The sequence below is a fragment of the Aspergillus saccharolyticus genome, assembly GCF_003184585.1.
Source record: "Aspergillus saccharolyticus JOP 1030-1 unplaced genomic scaffold BP01scaffold_12, whole genome shotgun sequence".
NCBI classification, from domain to species: Eukaryota; Fungi; Ascomycota; class Eurotiomycetes; order Eurotiales; family Aspergillaceae; genus Aspergillus; species Aspergillus saccharolyticus.
Genome location: NW_020290622.1, coordinates 633361 through 647825, shown reverse-complemented (window position 1 = coordinate 647825; position 14465 = coordinate 633361). Strand labels below are relative to the sequence as shown.

The 14465-nt window shown below is 53.6% G+C and overlaps 5 protein-coding genes across 5 annotated transcripts; 2 read left to right on the top strand and 3 right to left on the bottom strand.

Annotated features, from left to right (window-relative positions):
* Positions 1-177: 177 nt before the first annotated feature.
* Positions 178-652, top strand: BP01DRAFT_365308 (CVNH domain-containing protein; the record flags this gene model as incomplete). Its single annotated transcript, XM_025576358.1, has 3 exons — positions 178-319; positions 369-568; positions 644-652. The coding sequence occupies 3 exons, from the start codon at positions 178-180 to the stop codon at positions 650-652; spliced, it is 351 nt and encodes a 116-aa protein (XP_025432031.1).
* A 728-nt stretch (positions 653-1380) lies between these two features.
* BP01DRAFT_294900 (intradiol ring-cleavage dioxygenase) lies at positions 1381-2789 on the bottom strand (the record flags this gene model as incomplete). The annotated part of the gene is made up of 5 exons (XM_025571792.1): positions 1381-1826; positions 1909-2074; positions 2132-2274; positions 2326-2481; positions 2540-2789. 5 exons carry the CDS (start codon positions 2787-2789, stop codon positions 1381-1383), a joined length of 1161 nt encoding a protein of 386 aa, XP_025432030.1.
* A 3549-nt stretch (positions 2790-6338) lies between these two features.
* On the bottom strand, positions 6339-8240 carry BP01DRAFT_295096 (MFS transporter; the record flags this gene model as incomplete). Its single annotated transcript, XM_025571804.1, has 3 exons — positions 6339-7346; positions 7400-7789; positions 7848-8240. 3 exons carry the CDS (start codon positions 8238-8240, stop codon positions 6339-6341), a joined length of 1791 nt encoding a protein of 596 aa, XP_025432029.1.
* Positions 8241-9848: 1608 nt separating this feature from the next.
* Positions 9849-11671, bottom strand: BP01DRAFT_295218 (sugar porter family MFS transporter; the record flags this gene model as incomplete). Its single annotated transcript, XM_025571810.1, has 5 exons — positions 9849-10139; positions 10191-10541; positions 10593-10644; positions 10700-11436; positions 11504-11671. The coding sequence occupies 5 exons, from the start codon at positions 11669-11671 to the stop codon at positions 9849-9851; spliced, it is 1599 nt and encodes a 532-aa protein (XP_025432028.1).
* A 1514-nt stretch (positions 11672-13185) lies between these two features.
* BP01DRAFT_34590 (uncharacterized protein) lies at positions 13186-14095 on the top strand. The gene is made up of 2 exons (XM_025573614.1): positions 13186-13334; positions 13382-14095. Exon 2 carries the CDS (start codon positions 13404-13406, stop codon positions 13938-13940), a length of 537 nt encoding a protein of 178 aa, XP_025432027.1. The 5' UTR covers positions 13186-13334; positions 13382-13403; the 3' UTR covers positions 13941-14095.
* The last annotated feature ends 370 nt before the right edge of the window (positions 14096-14465 follow it).

Here is a 14465-nt window from a genome sequence, read left to right as displayed (position 1 = left end):
TTGGCCGACGTCCCACCTGGGGCTGGGCTTAGTGGGCGGTGATGAAGGAAAGAGCTACCAGCTGCACACATATAAACAACAACCCCACCTCCACCCACTTCCTCTCTCTCCCCTTTTCCCAAAACACTCTCCCCATCCTCACCAAGTCTTCGTCCACTCTCATCAATCCTACCCACCATGTCTTTCCACAACTCCTGCCGGGACATCCACCTCGCCTTCGAAAATGATAGCACCATGCTCTGCTGTGTCGCCCGTGACTGTCAGGGCGCGATCCACCACCGCAAGATCTGTCTCGACGTGCACATCGGCAACACCGACGGTAAATTCCTTTCCTTTGAGCCTGCCAGGGGAACTACTCGCTAATGAAGGGTATCCTCACCGGTCAGGCTGGTTCATCTGGGGCGGCGAGAACTTCACCGAGTCGGCCCACGATATTCGTCTCGAGCACACCGACCGCGGCCCCAAGCTGACCGCCCAGCTGCGCATGGCCAACGGTGGCTACCGCGAACGTCAGGGCATCTTCCTGGCGGACAAGATCGCCAACGAGGATGGACACTTGAGATTCTTGGTGAGTTTTGATGTGCCGTCTCGATCGCTGCCGTCAATGTAACCGAACACTAATAATGAATATTCCTTGTGACAGGGCCCTTGAGCTGTGCACACCATTTGAACACGATCGGATATTTGCATAGGGATATGGTTTTTTCGTTTAATTGCATGGGGACTGTCTGAGCTGAGCGCATAGCCGTGGAACCAATTCATTTAAATCTCTTCAAGCTCAACGATTGGTCTTACTCTGGTAGTACCAGGCCACGCTCATGGTTGTGATCCACTGGTCCTGTAGTATCAATAACACACTTTCTGCTTGAAAGAGAAACCTTTCTCAGCTTCTGCCATGCATGGTTCTACCTGCCAGTAGCTCTTACAACGATGGATGCCGGAGAGAAACCATCCCCACGTTGCATTGAGGGTTGCTTCCCCCTCAGCGTTCCCAACGACACAGATCAGTCCAGTCCCCCGACCAAACGGCTGTATTCTCCCGTCCCCATCCACCCTCCCAAGCATGAACGGATGAAGTCTCTACGAGCGACGGAGACATCGCTCACCCGGCAACATACGGATTTCTACGCAGTAGGCAGGCCTCTTATCAAAGGAATATGTATTTCAATCAGAAGCAAAAGAAGAAGAAGAAGAAGAAGAAGAAGCGAAAGCACCTCGACAAGACAACCCCCCGAACCAGCAGCTAGCCTCGCAATATCCTCCAAGCAGAATAAACACTCCAATGACCGCAACAAGAAACACATTCCCACATACCCCCACACCGCTGAATCCAACATCCATCCCCCCACTCACTCACTCACTCATCCATAGAACCTAAATCTACTGACCACCGGGACCCCCCGAACTCTGCCCCCCCGGCGCACTCCCACTCCCAGAACTACCGCTACCACCACCGGAACCACCACCGGAAGACTCATTCTCAAACCCGCCATCAGCAGTATAATAAGCGGCCGGAGTAATACTGCTCGACTCATCGGAGTCAATCGCCAAGGAGATCCAGCCGAACACGCCATCACTGATCGAGTCGCCGAGCAGCACGTACTCGACAAACGGGTCGATGGTGTCCGCCTCCTCGGACAGGATCGAGTCGTTGGCGTTGGTGGTCAGCTCCTGGGTGTTGGTGCTGTAGGGGCTGGTGGCCTCGACCTCGGAGATCAGGTCCTGGTCAAAGAAGAGCTGGCCGACGTGGTTGGCGGTGGTGCTGTCGAGGCCGGTGAGGGTGTCGTTGCTGTTGGTGCTGGTGGCGTTGGGGTTGTGGCTTAGGACTAGGGTCTCGTTAGTTTTGCCTTGGGAGGGTTTTTTTGGCCGGGGCGGGTGGGGGGGGTTGGGGGGGGCGCCCGCACGCACCGTGGATGTGAGTCGCACGACTGGTGTAGTGGCCTGGGAAGATAGTCTCGAACTGCACCACGCCCGAGTCGTCGGTTTGCTGGATACCACGCAGGAAGGTCGCGTCGAGGTTGGCGGCATCGTTGGAGTTGCCGTTGCCGCTGGCTTGGATGCCGGAGTAGACGCCCTGTTTGCGTCGGTTAGTGTCTGGACGGTTGAGTGGAGCCCAGGGACGGGGGCTTACCGTCGCGTTGCAGTGCCAGAAGTCAATGTAGATATCCGGGACGGGGTCGCAGGTGGTGCTGTCCACCAGCTGGATGTCTAGGTACAACGGGACGCCCTCCTGGGAGTCGGTGATGTCGCTACGGATCAATTCACCGGTCACGTCTGTGTCTGGTTAGTCTGACAGCGTCACAGTCGAGAAAACAGGGGACAAACAATAAGGACCCTGGGTGACATCCGGGCCGAGAACGCAGCTGGCGTTGGAGGCAAACAGGGTATCGTAATCCTGGGTGTTCTCGTTCACGTCCAGCGAGGAGAGGTGGGAGGTGTTAAGGATGGTGGTCAGGTCGCGGGTCTTGAGCAGAGGAGCGCCTGCAATGACTGTCAGCATGCTTGCCTTACTTTTGCCTCGGGTGACTATCATGCGTACGGGTGGACAGCCCCTTGCGACGACGCAGAGAGTCCAACGTCGCCTGGCGACGGGCGATGTTGCTGCTCTCATGGCCCCGGGCCTTGAGCTTGCTGGCACACTGGCTCAAACCGCGAGCGTGCATGGGGGCACGCTTCAAGAAAGCCGCTCGCTCAGCGGCTTCAGCGCGCACATCATGGCCAGGGTGAGCACACACCATGCCGGCTAGACCAGCTAGACCGGCAACCACAGTAGCGGTGACGCGAACCATGTTGTCGAGGATGCAGTTCTGAAGAGGAGAGCGTGGAGGATAGAGGGAGTGTGTTGTTTTTCTTCTTCATCACACCGCGGATTATCCCAAGCTTTTATATCCTCTGTCGTCCGCTTCACAACCTCGGAACAACACAGAGAGTGCCTCTTCCCTTGGCAGCTGGCGCAAGCCACTGGGGCCCTCCCTGTCTGGAACTTTCGATGATGTGATAGTGCTTGACATGGAGCCAGCACACCTACGCACGCACAGTGAGAGCGAGCTAGCCTGTAGCTCGCTCCATCTCCTCCCAACATTGGCAGTTGGTGCAGTCCAGGTTCTATTCGACCCACCGGCGAGCGACCTCCGCCAAGACAATCCTCACGCTTGAACCGTGCTTAGAGGAGCTCAGAAATTCCATGCGATTGTTTCCTCTCGCCTCCAATATCTCGGAACTATCGCAGAGGAAGGGCCAGACCCGTCATCCATCGGGGTAGGATCATCGGGCGCTGAAGACGCGGCCGGGATCCACTCCTCCTGCGGCGACGGCATCACAAATCCTGACCCTCTCACGGGGTGAAGGGTCCGTTCCTGAAAGCTGCGGTGCTTACGATTGGGGGGATGAAGATTGGTCGAGGAGGGTTGTAGGGGGCCTCAGCCACATGTCTCATCGATTGGATGGGTAGATTGAGATAGATGGACCCTGACCTCCATCTGGAAATTTCCGGTGGATGAATGAGGGCTCTATACAAGTTAGCAGTAGACTCTAGGCACCAGAGCACGCAAACATGAATAGCAAAGTTCTTCCAACCCAACATTGATAATGCCCAGCAGACCAAATCTATCAACAACAATCATCAATATCATCTTAACCTCGAAAACCAATCCTCCGCACAAGTGCACCTCACTTCCCCCCTACCTCCAGCCCTGCAAAAACACCAAAATAAGCATAACCATAGGGTTTGAAACACACCCAACCACCAGCTCCCAACCAACAAGCCCCACCCAGCTTACGCCATCGCCTGCACCCCCGGTCCCCCAGGGTTGATGTCTTGACACCCTAGCGCTCTTGGCAACTGGCAAACCGGGCGGATTCCCGGCCCGCCAAGCCCGCAGCCCGTCGGACCGCTGAATAATTCCTGTAATTCCCCGTGCCTGATTTGTGGAATATCCTCGGTTTACTGCCCCTCCCAACAGATCTACACTACACAGGGAATAGTGTACGTACCACTGCACCCACGAGACGTACGTGCTATGTGTATCGATAGTGGTTGCTTGGCAGGGCGGAGGAGTCGCACGCGCCCCAACGAATAAGGGCAGGGGATGCCACTCCCAAGGTCTCCGGATGATTATCACCTCCGTAATGAGGGTTATGAGTAAGCGGCAAGTCTGTTTCGAGTGTTGATGGAGATGCAGGGATCTTAGATGATAGTGTATACGAGTGCGGTATGGATTCAGTATGCGCACGCCACTATGCTTGATGCTTGCCAGTACCCTAGGTAGCCCGCAATCGAGTTCTCTTCGGGAGATGGTAGAGTTGCCATTGCCGGGTGTCTTGAATAGAGTACGGGCGACTCCGTACTGCGTTCTATGGCTATGTTGAACCGGGATAGGAGCATCACTCCGATGCGGTTGAGACTTTCGCCATGGTTTGCCATGACTTAGTGTATCCATGTTCTTTACAGTTGATGCATCATGCTGAATGGACGTGCTTCCACTCACGGGTCAATCCTAGCCGAGGTACAGTGAGTATTCGTGCCTAACTTACCCTTCCTGGCCAGTGAAGTAACAATTCTCTGATGTCAAGGTGCAGCTACAGTGAAATAGTTCTCTTCCGGTTCACAGTATGATTTTACAAACTTCACTATGTATGTATATAGTACTTGGAGTATGTCGGTAGAATTTGAACTTGAGAAGAGGAATCTACTCTAGATATCGTATATAAGCTGATTTGATTATGAAATATAGATCTATTCTTTAGATAAAAGATATACTAGTACTATCTCTTTTCTGCTATACTGAGTATCTTTTACAAATTACAGTCAAACGTGCTTAGGATTCGTTCGCTGCTTCCACCAGTGTATGGCGGAGAATTGCAGGTTATTTAGCCTGGATCGATGGAAGGTGCGTAAAAGGGAACAAGAAACAGCGATAGCAGAAACACTCGACTAGAAACACCCCCGTACTAGATGTACGGCATCTGCAGGAAAGCCGTTGCCGTTATCAGCTAAACACCTCACAACGCGCTCCGCAGATATTTAGCATGAATGGGGCAATGAAGCGATCAGTCGCGCGGTATTCTTGATTCCACCACTACGTAACCGCCACAGTGGGACTTTCTGCAGTAGAAGGAGAACATACATGAAATTTGGTGTGGTATTGCCATCTCAATGAACTTGGATTGGACATGCGGGATCCACCGTCTCGAGCGGACTGTGTTGCTATTCCAAGAGCAGAACAGTCAGTCCAGTATTCCAGTAGCCTCATAACAATCCCGACTCCAGTCGCCGCTGCTCGCCAGGAACGGCGGAAAGGCGGGTATTGCTCAGTCGTGCCGAACTGGAAAAGGCCCACTGGTGCAAGCGTGTTCCCCCAGAGTGCCACTGAATCCCAATCCGTTGAATTTGGCTTGCATGCCAAGTTCAGTTGTCGCGTTCTGTACCCACACATTCTTGCGAAGTTGAACAGAACAGACCCGTCGAAGCGACTGTGAGAAGACTTATAAGCAGTGTACCCAGAATGGCCAGTGCCAGCGCCCCTTCAGAGTGACGCATCGCGCAAAACCGGGCAAGCACATTCCAGTCCGAAACTTGATCCAGCAGCAGAGATCGAGAGGGCCGGCTAAGGCGACTGTGCCATTGCCTTTCAGGGCATGCGTTGCTTGGTTTGATACTCGACATGGCCCCATAGTGCGGCGATGATCGGTCGGGGGGGGGGGGGAGGGGGGGTTTTGAATTAGCGACGATTGTCTATCCCGGCCGGAAAACAGTCAGTAAAGGATTTTGACATTCGAAAGAGATCCAACAACATGTCAAGAGATCTGTATATCTACCATAGGTGGTTTAATCAGTTGCTTGACCATCATGATGAGACCAAGGTGTCCAGATCGGGGGCCACAGTACAAATAGGGGTACTGCGGAGTATCAAGCTTGGCCTACGCGCGGACAGCAGAAGACATGACAAGAATGTGATTGGTGTTATGGGATGCATCACGAGGCTGAGAGGCAGGCTGGACAGGCGCGCGGAAGAGGATTCCATGGCATGCTGTCTAAACCTTCACAGTCAGGAGTTCGCATTCAACCCTTAGTGGAAGTGGAGAGATTTATGTCTTGCGCGAAGAGGCAGCTGCAGGAACACACTGCACTGGGCACCTACTACAGTCCGCAGTCACAAAGAGTAGCCACTAGACGACATTTACATCCTTAAGACATCCAGATATAAACCCGGTCTCAAATAATAACCGTGGGACATTCACATCTACTCAATAGAACAGAACCAAAAACGCCAGTATGCATGCATAGATTTAGTACCAACATCTATCTCATCACTCTGCCCCACCACCCTAGCCACCCTTCAACCCGCCGCGTATGGACTCATCTTCCTTAGCCGCTCCCCAAACCGCCACAACAGCAGCGGCGCGGGCAATCCCAAACCAATCGATACGAACGCCAACAGGCTATTGCCCCACCCATACCCAAGCGCCTGGTACATATAGTTCGCAAACAGCGGAAATCCAAAGCCCGCTAAGGAACGCATACAGGCGACGGCCGCCAGGGCACTAGCCGCGAAGCGCGTGTACGAGTCGACGATGTAAGTCTGCACGCACTGGAAGGTGATAATTGTGCCCAGGCCGTATAGCAGAGCTCCAATATTAGGCGCAATCCAGTGGCGGTGCGTCTCGGCGGTCCAGCCATAGATAAATAGCCCGGCGGGGACGAAGACGGCACCGACGTAGAGCAGCGGGACGCGGAACTCGGGACGGCCGACGCCGGCGTTGCGGGCTTTGAGGCGGCGGTAGATGCGGTCGTTGAGCGGGGCGCAGATCTGGGAGCCGAGCCAGAAACCCAACCCTATCGAGATGTAGTTGAGGCCGCCGATGCCGGTGGATTCGTCGTAGTAGTCTGCGCTGGTCCAAAGGGTGGGGAAGGTCGCGAGCACGAGGTACATGGTCCCGTAGATGTAGGCAAGGTACAAAGCCATCAGCTGCACGATGGGCTGGGTGCCCAAGAGCCGGAAGGGTCGCATCAGGGCGCTGCGCATCACCTCGCCCAGCGTGCGGTTGGCCCGCTCGTATTCGGTCTGGTAGGCGTCGTCGGACGTTTCTTTGCGCAGCCGTTGAGCGCGTTTGCGTAGGATCACCGGAGCATAGGTCTCGCGGAGGAAGAAGAGACCGGCGACCTGAATCACGGCGTCGGCGATGGAGGTTGCGTAAAACACCCAGCGCCAGGTAGTGTTTTCGGCGATGAATCCCCCCGCAATGGGGCCAACGGCGGGACCGAGGAGTGGAGCAAGACTGTAGATGGCGACACTTTTGCCGCGCTCTTCGGGCTTGAAGCAGTCGGAGAGTACGCCACCACCAATCTGAACCTGAATCAGCAACAGACCCAAACAATCACAATGCACTAAGTACTCACTGCCAACGGAGCACTGCCGCCCAAGCCCGACAAGAACCGAAAGACGATCATCTGCGCCTTGTTCTTCGAGAAGCCACAACAGATATTGAAGACCAGATAAAACAGATTGGCGAGTTGCAGAACAATAACACGCCCATAGATCTCCGACAACGGGCCCAGGAATAGCGGACCAACAGCATACGCCAGCACGAACACCGACAAGGTCATGCTCAGCGTCACCTCATCGGTGATGTGGAAATCAGAGCCGATGGCCGTCAACGCGGGCGCAACCATGGACGACGAGACGGGCGAAATAAACGTGAAGCAGGATACAGTAACCACGGCGGCCCATTTCTTCTTCATCGGCCAGTTCTTTGGGTTGTCCGGGTCATCGGGACCCTTCCAGGTAACCTGAAAAGAGTGCGTGTCAGTGATGTTAACCAAAATCCACGGCAAGACCAACACCTACCAGCTTTGGGTCATTTTCAGACCGTGCTGTCCGGGCCTTCTCTAACGTCGGCGCCGACGGCGCACCAGCACCAGCGGCTTCCAGGTCGCAGTCTCGCTCGTTCACGATCCCCCCGCGCACCTCGACCACCGACTCTTCATTCTTCTCCTGCTCCTCCCGTTCGGAATCCGTCTCGAGCGCATGATCACTGTGATACACGGACTGATCATCCAGGTGCCTTCCCGAATGTATCCTATCTATCTGCGCCGTGCTGTGCCTAGAGCTAGACCTTCGGAAAGACTCCGGTCGATACGGACGGTGCGACTGCGTCCCCGAGTCAGAACTCGATGAGCAGGATGAAGATCTCGACCGCGTAGATCTATTCAACTCGGACGGTGCGGAAAATTTAGACATTACTACGGCATGAGATCACGCGCATATCAGGATCGTTGCTTGGCGGCCAAGAAACAAGCAGAAAACGAGAAAAGCTTGGCCCAGGGGTTGATTGGGGGTATTGAGTATCACACCAAGGGTTTAAGAAATGTGGCGGGGCGCAACAGATCTGGGAAAACGGGGACAGTCTCCATTGTTATAATGCCTATCAGGGCAGGAAACACTTGTCACCAAAACGTGAGGGAAAAAGAAAAAATCCATGGGGACCCAGCAGCCCAATTGGCAGCTACGCATCGAGCAATATCACCGGTGATAACAGACAGATTAAGTCCGGTGATGAGTTTTTGCAACGGTCATTGGCTGTGAAGTGGGGAGAGAGACTGTTTCCAGGCAAGAAGTGGAGATTTAGCCCCCCGAGGCGGCTGGGCCCGAGACGATGCTGGCTGAAACAGGCTAGACCTGCAGGAAACCAGGCCTGATAAGAGGTGCCATTGTTGCGGTGACGGTTGGCTTCGTTGGTCATATGTACGTCGATGAGATTGAAGGGATGTGAGTGGTCCATCTGATAATGGGAGGGTTAGAGGGAAGAAACGCAAACAGGGAAAGGTGTTGCGAGGAATTCATTCATGGATCGCAGTCTTCTGGATGAATGCGGGTATTCGGAACTCGGCATAGTGTCACGTGTTTGAATTCTCCGCTTATTTCAGATTGACATACCGCCAGGATCACCGCCTTGTATGTCCAGCAGAAGAACTAGCTGACACATCATGTATGCCGTCAGAACTATGGCATCGGGGAGAACATTGATCGCCTATAACTCAGGCTCTAGGGTAACGTGAGGAATCTCTATAAACACTCCAAATTCTTCCACCATGAACAAGTATACGAGTTGAACATCAGACTTCCAACCCTTCCTTCATAAGCATACCTCATTACAATAGTCGAAGTAGCTATCAAAGTAGCTAGTCACACGTTCACTCGTACACTATGCAAAGTGAAATCCTCCGCTTAGACGTGGAACGGAATATGCTGCAGCTGTGCTGACATATACAGACAGCCAAATAAGCTTCGTCCCAACCCTTAGGGGCCAGATGTGTCATCGGTACGAAAGACACGGAAGAGATCTAAGGGATTGTCATCCGAGCGGCGGCGTAATCCAATAGCTATGCTCCACCAATTTAAAAGTCTGACAGAGCCAATGGGTAAGGAGTATCCAAGCCCGTGACCCTTCGATCTTGAGGAGACAGGCGAAGTTATAAAGTTGAGATCCAGTTGACAATAGATCATCAGGGGGCCGGACCTGTATATTTCCCTAGACGTCGTCGTCTGCAAGGATCGCTTCTAGATCTGCGACTGAGTTTTTCACCGATCATACAGTGCACGATTCAACAAACCTTCTTTTCCAGCCCACCTCTTTGCTATTTCTCGGCCTACACCTCGCACGAGGGACATACGGTAAGAATGAAGCATGACTCAAGAATCGTGATTATATTCCACTGGCCCAAGGCGGAGTGGGTGATTAAGTCCATTAGTACATAAGCGTAGACCCAGGGGTATTCATCCGTCCAATTCCGAAAAGCACAACACCGCCTCCCGTCCTCCATTACCAGCATACCCCCATATTCCTCCTCAAACCTCGTGGTGAATCACCTCAGCCTCAGCCTTCTCGGCGACAGTTTTGTCGGTGATACCCATCTCAGCAGCGAAAGTGCCGTGAGGCTTCCAGCCGGCAGAGGTACGAGGAGTGGTCTCCTCCATCATCTTGTCAACCTGCTCCAGGGTGAGACCCTTGGTCTCGGGAATCAGGAAGTAGGTGTAGACAAAGGCACAAGCGCACAGGGAGCCCCAGATGAAGAACACCTTGGCGCCAAGGTCACCCTTGTCCTTGTCGACCATGTAGGGAGTGATGACGGCGATGATCTAGTGACAGGTTAGAAGCAACAACTAAAATCACCCGAGATGAGTACTTACGCAGTTCCACAGCCAGTTGGAGGCGGTCGACAGAGCCACACCACGCGAACGAATGGGCAGAGGGAAGATCTCGCCGATCACGACCCAAGCACCAGGTCCCCAGGTCGAGGCAAAGAAGAAGATGTAGATACAGATGAACGAGATCTCAGCACTGACGGCCGACTTGTTGCCCCCATCGGTGACACCAACAATGGCGACGATGAACTGGCAAATGACCATGCCCAGCGCACCCCACAGAAGAAGGGGACGACGACCGATGCGTTCGATGGTATAGAAGGCAATAGGGGTCGAGCAGACGTTGACAATAGTCGTAATCATGCTGATCAGGAAGGGGTTGCTGATGGTTCCGAGCTAGTAACCCTGTTAGAAAGGTGCGTGGACCCGAGAGATGAACAAACTCACCGACTGGAAGAAGGTCGTTCCGAAGTAGAAGACGAAGTTGACACCAGTCCACCTAGATAAGTCAGCATGGGACGATCAAAGGGGTTGACTTGCAAAGGGGAACTTACTGTTGCATCATTTGTAGGGAGGTACCCAGAATAGTCCGGCGGAGGTTGCTGTTAGGAGACCAGAGACTGCCACGGAAGCAGTTGGCCCAGCTGCCGAAGTAACCGCTCTGCGGAATGACTTGCATCTCGTACTCGTGGTTGGCGACAATCTCGGCCAACTCCTCCCGAATGTAGTCAGAGTCCTGAGCCTGGCCACGGACACGAGCCAAGACTTCAGCAGCCTTGTGAAGATTGCCCTTCTTGACAAAGTAACGAGGCGACTCGGGCAAGAAAAACAGACCAGTCGCCAGAATCAAAGCCCAGGCAATCTGAAGACCGATGGGAATGCGGTAAGAGCCGGAGTCGGTGCGGTTCTCCGTACCGTAGTCGACACACGACGCCAGCATGAGACCAATTGTGATACAGAACTGGTAACCCGACACGATAGCACCGCGCACCTTGCGGGGGGCGATCTCGGACATGTACAGAATGATGATGGCGGACACAAAACCAACACCGAAACCAGCGATGAGACGGCCCACCACCAGCAGAGCGACAGAGCTGGAAGCAACCTGGAGGATGACACCGATGATGAAGATCCCACAGCCGCTAATGATGGTGAAGCGACGACCCAGCCAGTCGGACAAGTCACCGGCGATGAGAGCACCAAAGAAGGTTCCGGCAGAGAGAATCGAAGTGATCAGAGATTTCTTCCAGGAGGGAATAACGAAGTCATCGGTGGGAGTAGTATCATAATCCTACACGCAAAGGGATTAGTGTCGAGTCATGGGCTGGTTTGGGGTATTTCGCGACGATAAGACATACCAGACCCTCGAATGTTTCGATAAAGTAGCGCATACCCATGACACCACTGATGTAACCGGAATCAAAGCCGAAGAAGATACCACCAAAGGCAGCAAAGGCACACATCAAGTAGGCCTTGACGGTGACGGGGGCCTCGACCCGCTGGCCGTTCACCACGCCGTCAGCCATGATGACTGTGTGAGGTAGAGTGAGGTGTTGTGGTGTGATGCTCTATGTAGGTCGGGGAAGTCTATACAGACAAGAGCCACAGGGGAGCGAAAAGTATAGAACAGGTATCAGTCCAAGACACAACTAGATGAGAAGTGTGAAGGTATATTGGAAAAGACGGTAAAGTGAGTTGCGGTGAGAAGAGATGCACGAGGACGAACCGGAGGGATGCAGGCGGTTTTATAGTTTGCGACGGATCAGAGAACGAGAGACGAAGAGGGGGAAGGGAAGGGGAAGTTTTCCAGTTTGCATTCGGGCCAGAATCCGGAGCCGGGGGTGGGGGGAAAGAAAGACTGCAGTTGCCCACGGGGACTTCCCCAACCATCGGGATCGTGAGTAAGTGAGTGAGTGAGTCTTTGGTTCCTTCCACTCAATTCAATGCAATGTAATATTCACTTGACCTCGTTTTGCCTTCGTCTTGTCCCAATTAGGCATGGGCCCCTCTCGGTCAACGCCGCCAGCTCCAGCGATTTGCCATCCATCCGAGGACTGGCCGAGCTGAAGACACTAAGAAAAGTCTGGAGAGTCTGGAGTCTGGAAGTCTGGAGTCTGTCTGAAGTCTGGAGACAGGACCACTTCCCAACCCTGGATGAGGGTGTCTCACTATCATCCACTTTCTAATCAGTACATACAGTACTAATGATCTGATGGCTCCTTCCAGCCGCACATGGTACGACCATAAGACAACTGCTGTGGCATGGCTGACTAGTTTCCAATTCCATCCTCCGTTCTCAATGCAGATAGAGAGAGAGTGTGTGTGTGGTGTACGGGGTAAGATCCCAATTCAGCTATACTAGCGTCCACCATGTGTCAGTCAGTCAGTCAGGTTGACCTCGGGCTGAATATTTCCAGAGGAGCCAACGACAGGCTCGGGTCAACACCGGCGAGCCACTCGGGCAGACCCTGCTGCTCGCTTGAAGAACCATCGCAGTGATTGGATACGAAGGACCGGGTCGGGAATTTTACCCTACCACGTGTGCCGTCTGGGGGGGAAGTCTTGCCCCCACAGTCGAGGGCTTCATTGGTGCACAAAGCGGTAGTTTTAAGGTTAGGCCAGCTCCAGCCCATCACGAGTCCAAGGTCGTCTAGGGTCTGTCCAGGGCAGTCCGGGGTTGATGGGGTTGATGGGAGTTTTTTTCAAGTAAGCGGCAGTAAGCGACAAATGCCCAGAACTGCTGCAACCACAGCCCAGACATCACCCACCCACAATTCTCACCACCAACCTTCGCAACCTTTTTAAACTTCCTATCTATGTCAGTGATCGAGCGGATCTGACCGATGGTGCTCGGATGCTTTGTTTGCATTTATTAGGGTTCGTGGGGATACTAGCTGGGGTTGAGGTTGTATTTACCCCGAGCTTTTGTTCCCCCCTGGGGTGAAAGAGAGAGAGAATCAGGAGAGAGAGAGAGAGAAAATTGGGGGGGGGTGACATGCCAAGGGACTTGGCAGTCACCCACGTTGCATTTTTCATTTTCGCCCCTTGGCACCGCAGTCCGAGGTGGTTTTGCCTCTCCTCAACCCCAGGTTTCTTCGGTTTTGTTTGTTGCTGTTGCAATGCGGGGGAAAAGAAATCGGAGTTGATTCCCGTGCCTTCTTCGAGCCGTTGGTCCATGGGTCTGATCCGGTGAGTCTTTTGCGTTAGAGTAGCTGAGGTAAATACTAACTTACTAGTTATGTACTGAGGTAATGTAGGATGATTCCTCTTCTGTCCATCGAAATTGTCCTCACAGTATCTCACTCCGAAATAGCTTACCAGCGGAATACGAAGTCCAATCCCCTCCCAAGGCCGTGGAACAGACCTCATTGGGCGTGTTTGCGCCACCTCGTGTCTTGGCTGGGGTTTGCCGTGTGGCACACATACAACCCGCACAACACTACCTACAACTACTCCAGCAGTCCCCTCCATACACACCCCCGCCCTTCTTTCCGTAAGCCTGCAAGGTCTTCCCTGCTTGCTGGCTGGCTCGCACAACTGGGTCTCGGAGTCGGGTTCGGTCCCGGAATCTCTCCTAGACGACCACCCCACATTACCCTGCAAAATGGTCTGATGCAGTGTCATGACCGTGTATCCACCCCCAGCACAATCGGGGTTATTCTATCGATCGCTCTTGGCGGAAACAATCGTTTCGGTCGGCTTCTCGCATCGAGTCACGCCGCATTTCACGGACCCGAACGACGGGCACCCGTCACCACAGTCAATCTAGTGGGTGGCCATCCTGCACAACCCTAGTCTCCCCTAGTCGCCCATGGAACCTCGCCAACTGACCCTCTGCGCGACACACCAATCAATCCCTGCAACGATCATCTCTAGGTCCAGAGCACCGGAGGATGGTACTACTGTGACTGGTCACTACTCCGGGGAGGAGGAAGCCTCCGTTGGATGCACGAGCCTCTCCTGTTGCCAGCTCGCTTGCGCTGCCGGGTTGCCTTCTGAGTTTAGTGGGGCCGTTGAACGGTTGGGCATGACCCAGTTTAAAAGAACCAACTCCACAAAATCACTTGCAGCTGGAGTGGAGAGGAGACGAGAGAAGGTTCCCGATTATTTATGCCCCACGGGGGCAGCCGTGTTGACTTTTGTCGAGCTTGGTGCGTCCGGTGCAAACAAGTTTTGTTTCTTTCTTCCAGCTTCCTCCGCTCTACTCTCCACTTGTGAATGACTGCGACCTTCGGTCACATACAAGCTACTACCCCATCCGGCTTCAGATGAAACTTCTGTCCTTTTATTCCGCATATTCGATCCTAGCACATGACCAGA

Bases quoted from the DNA above. Each gene is read 5' to 3' on its own strand.
- BP01DRAFT_34590 (XM_025573614.1), top strand. From the start codon at position 13,404: ATGATTCCTCTTCTGTCCATCGAAATTGTCCTCACAGTATCTCACTCC.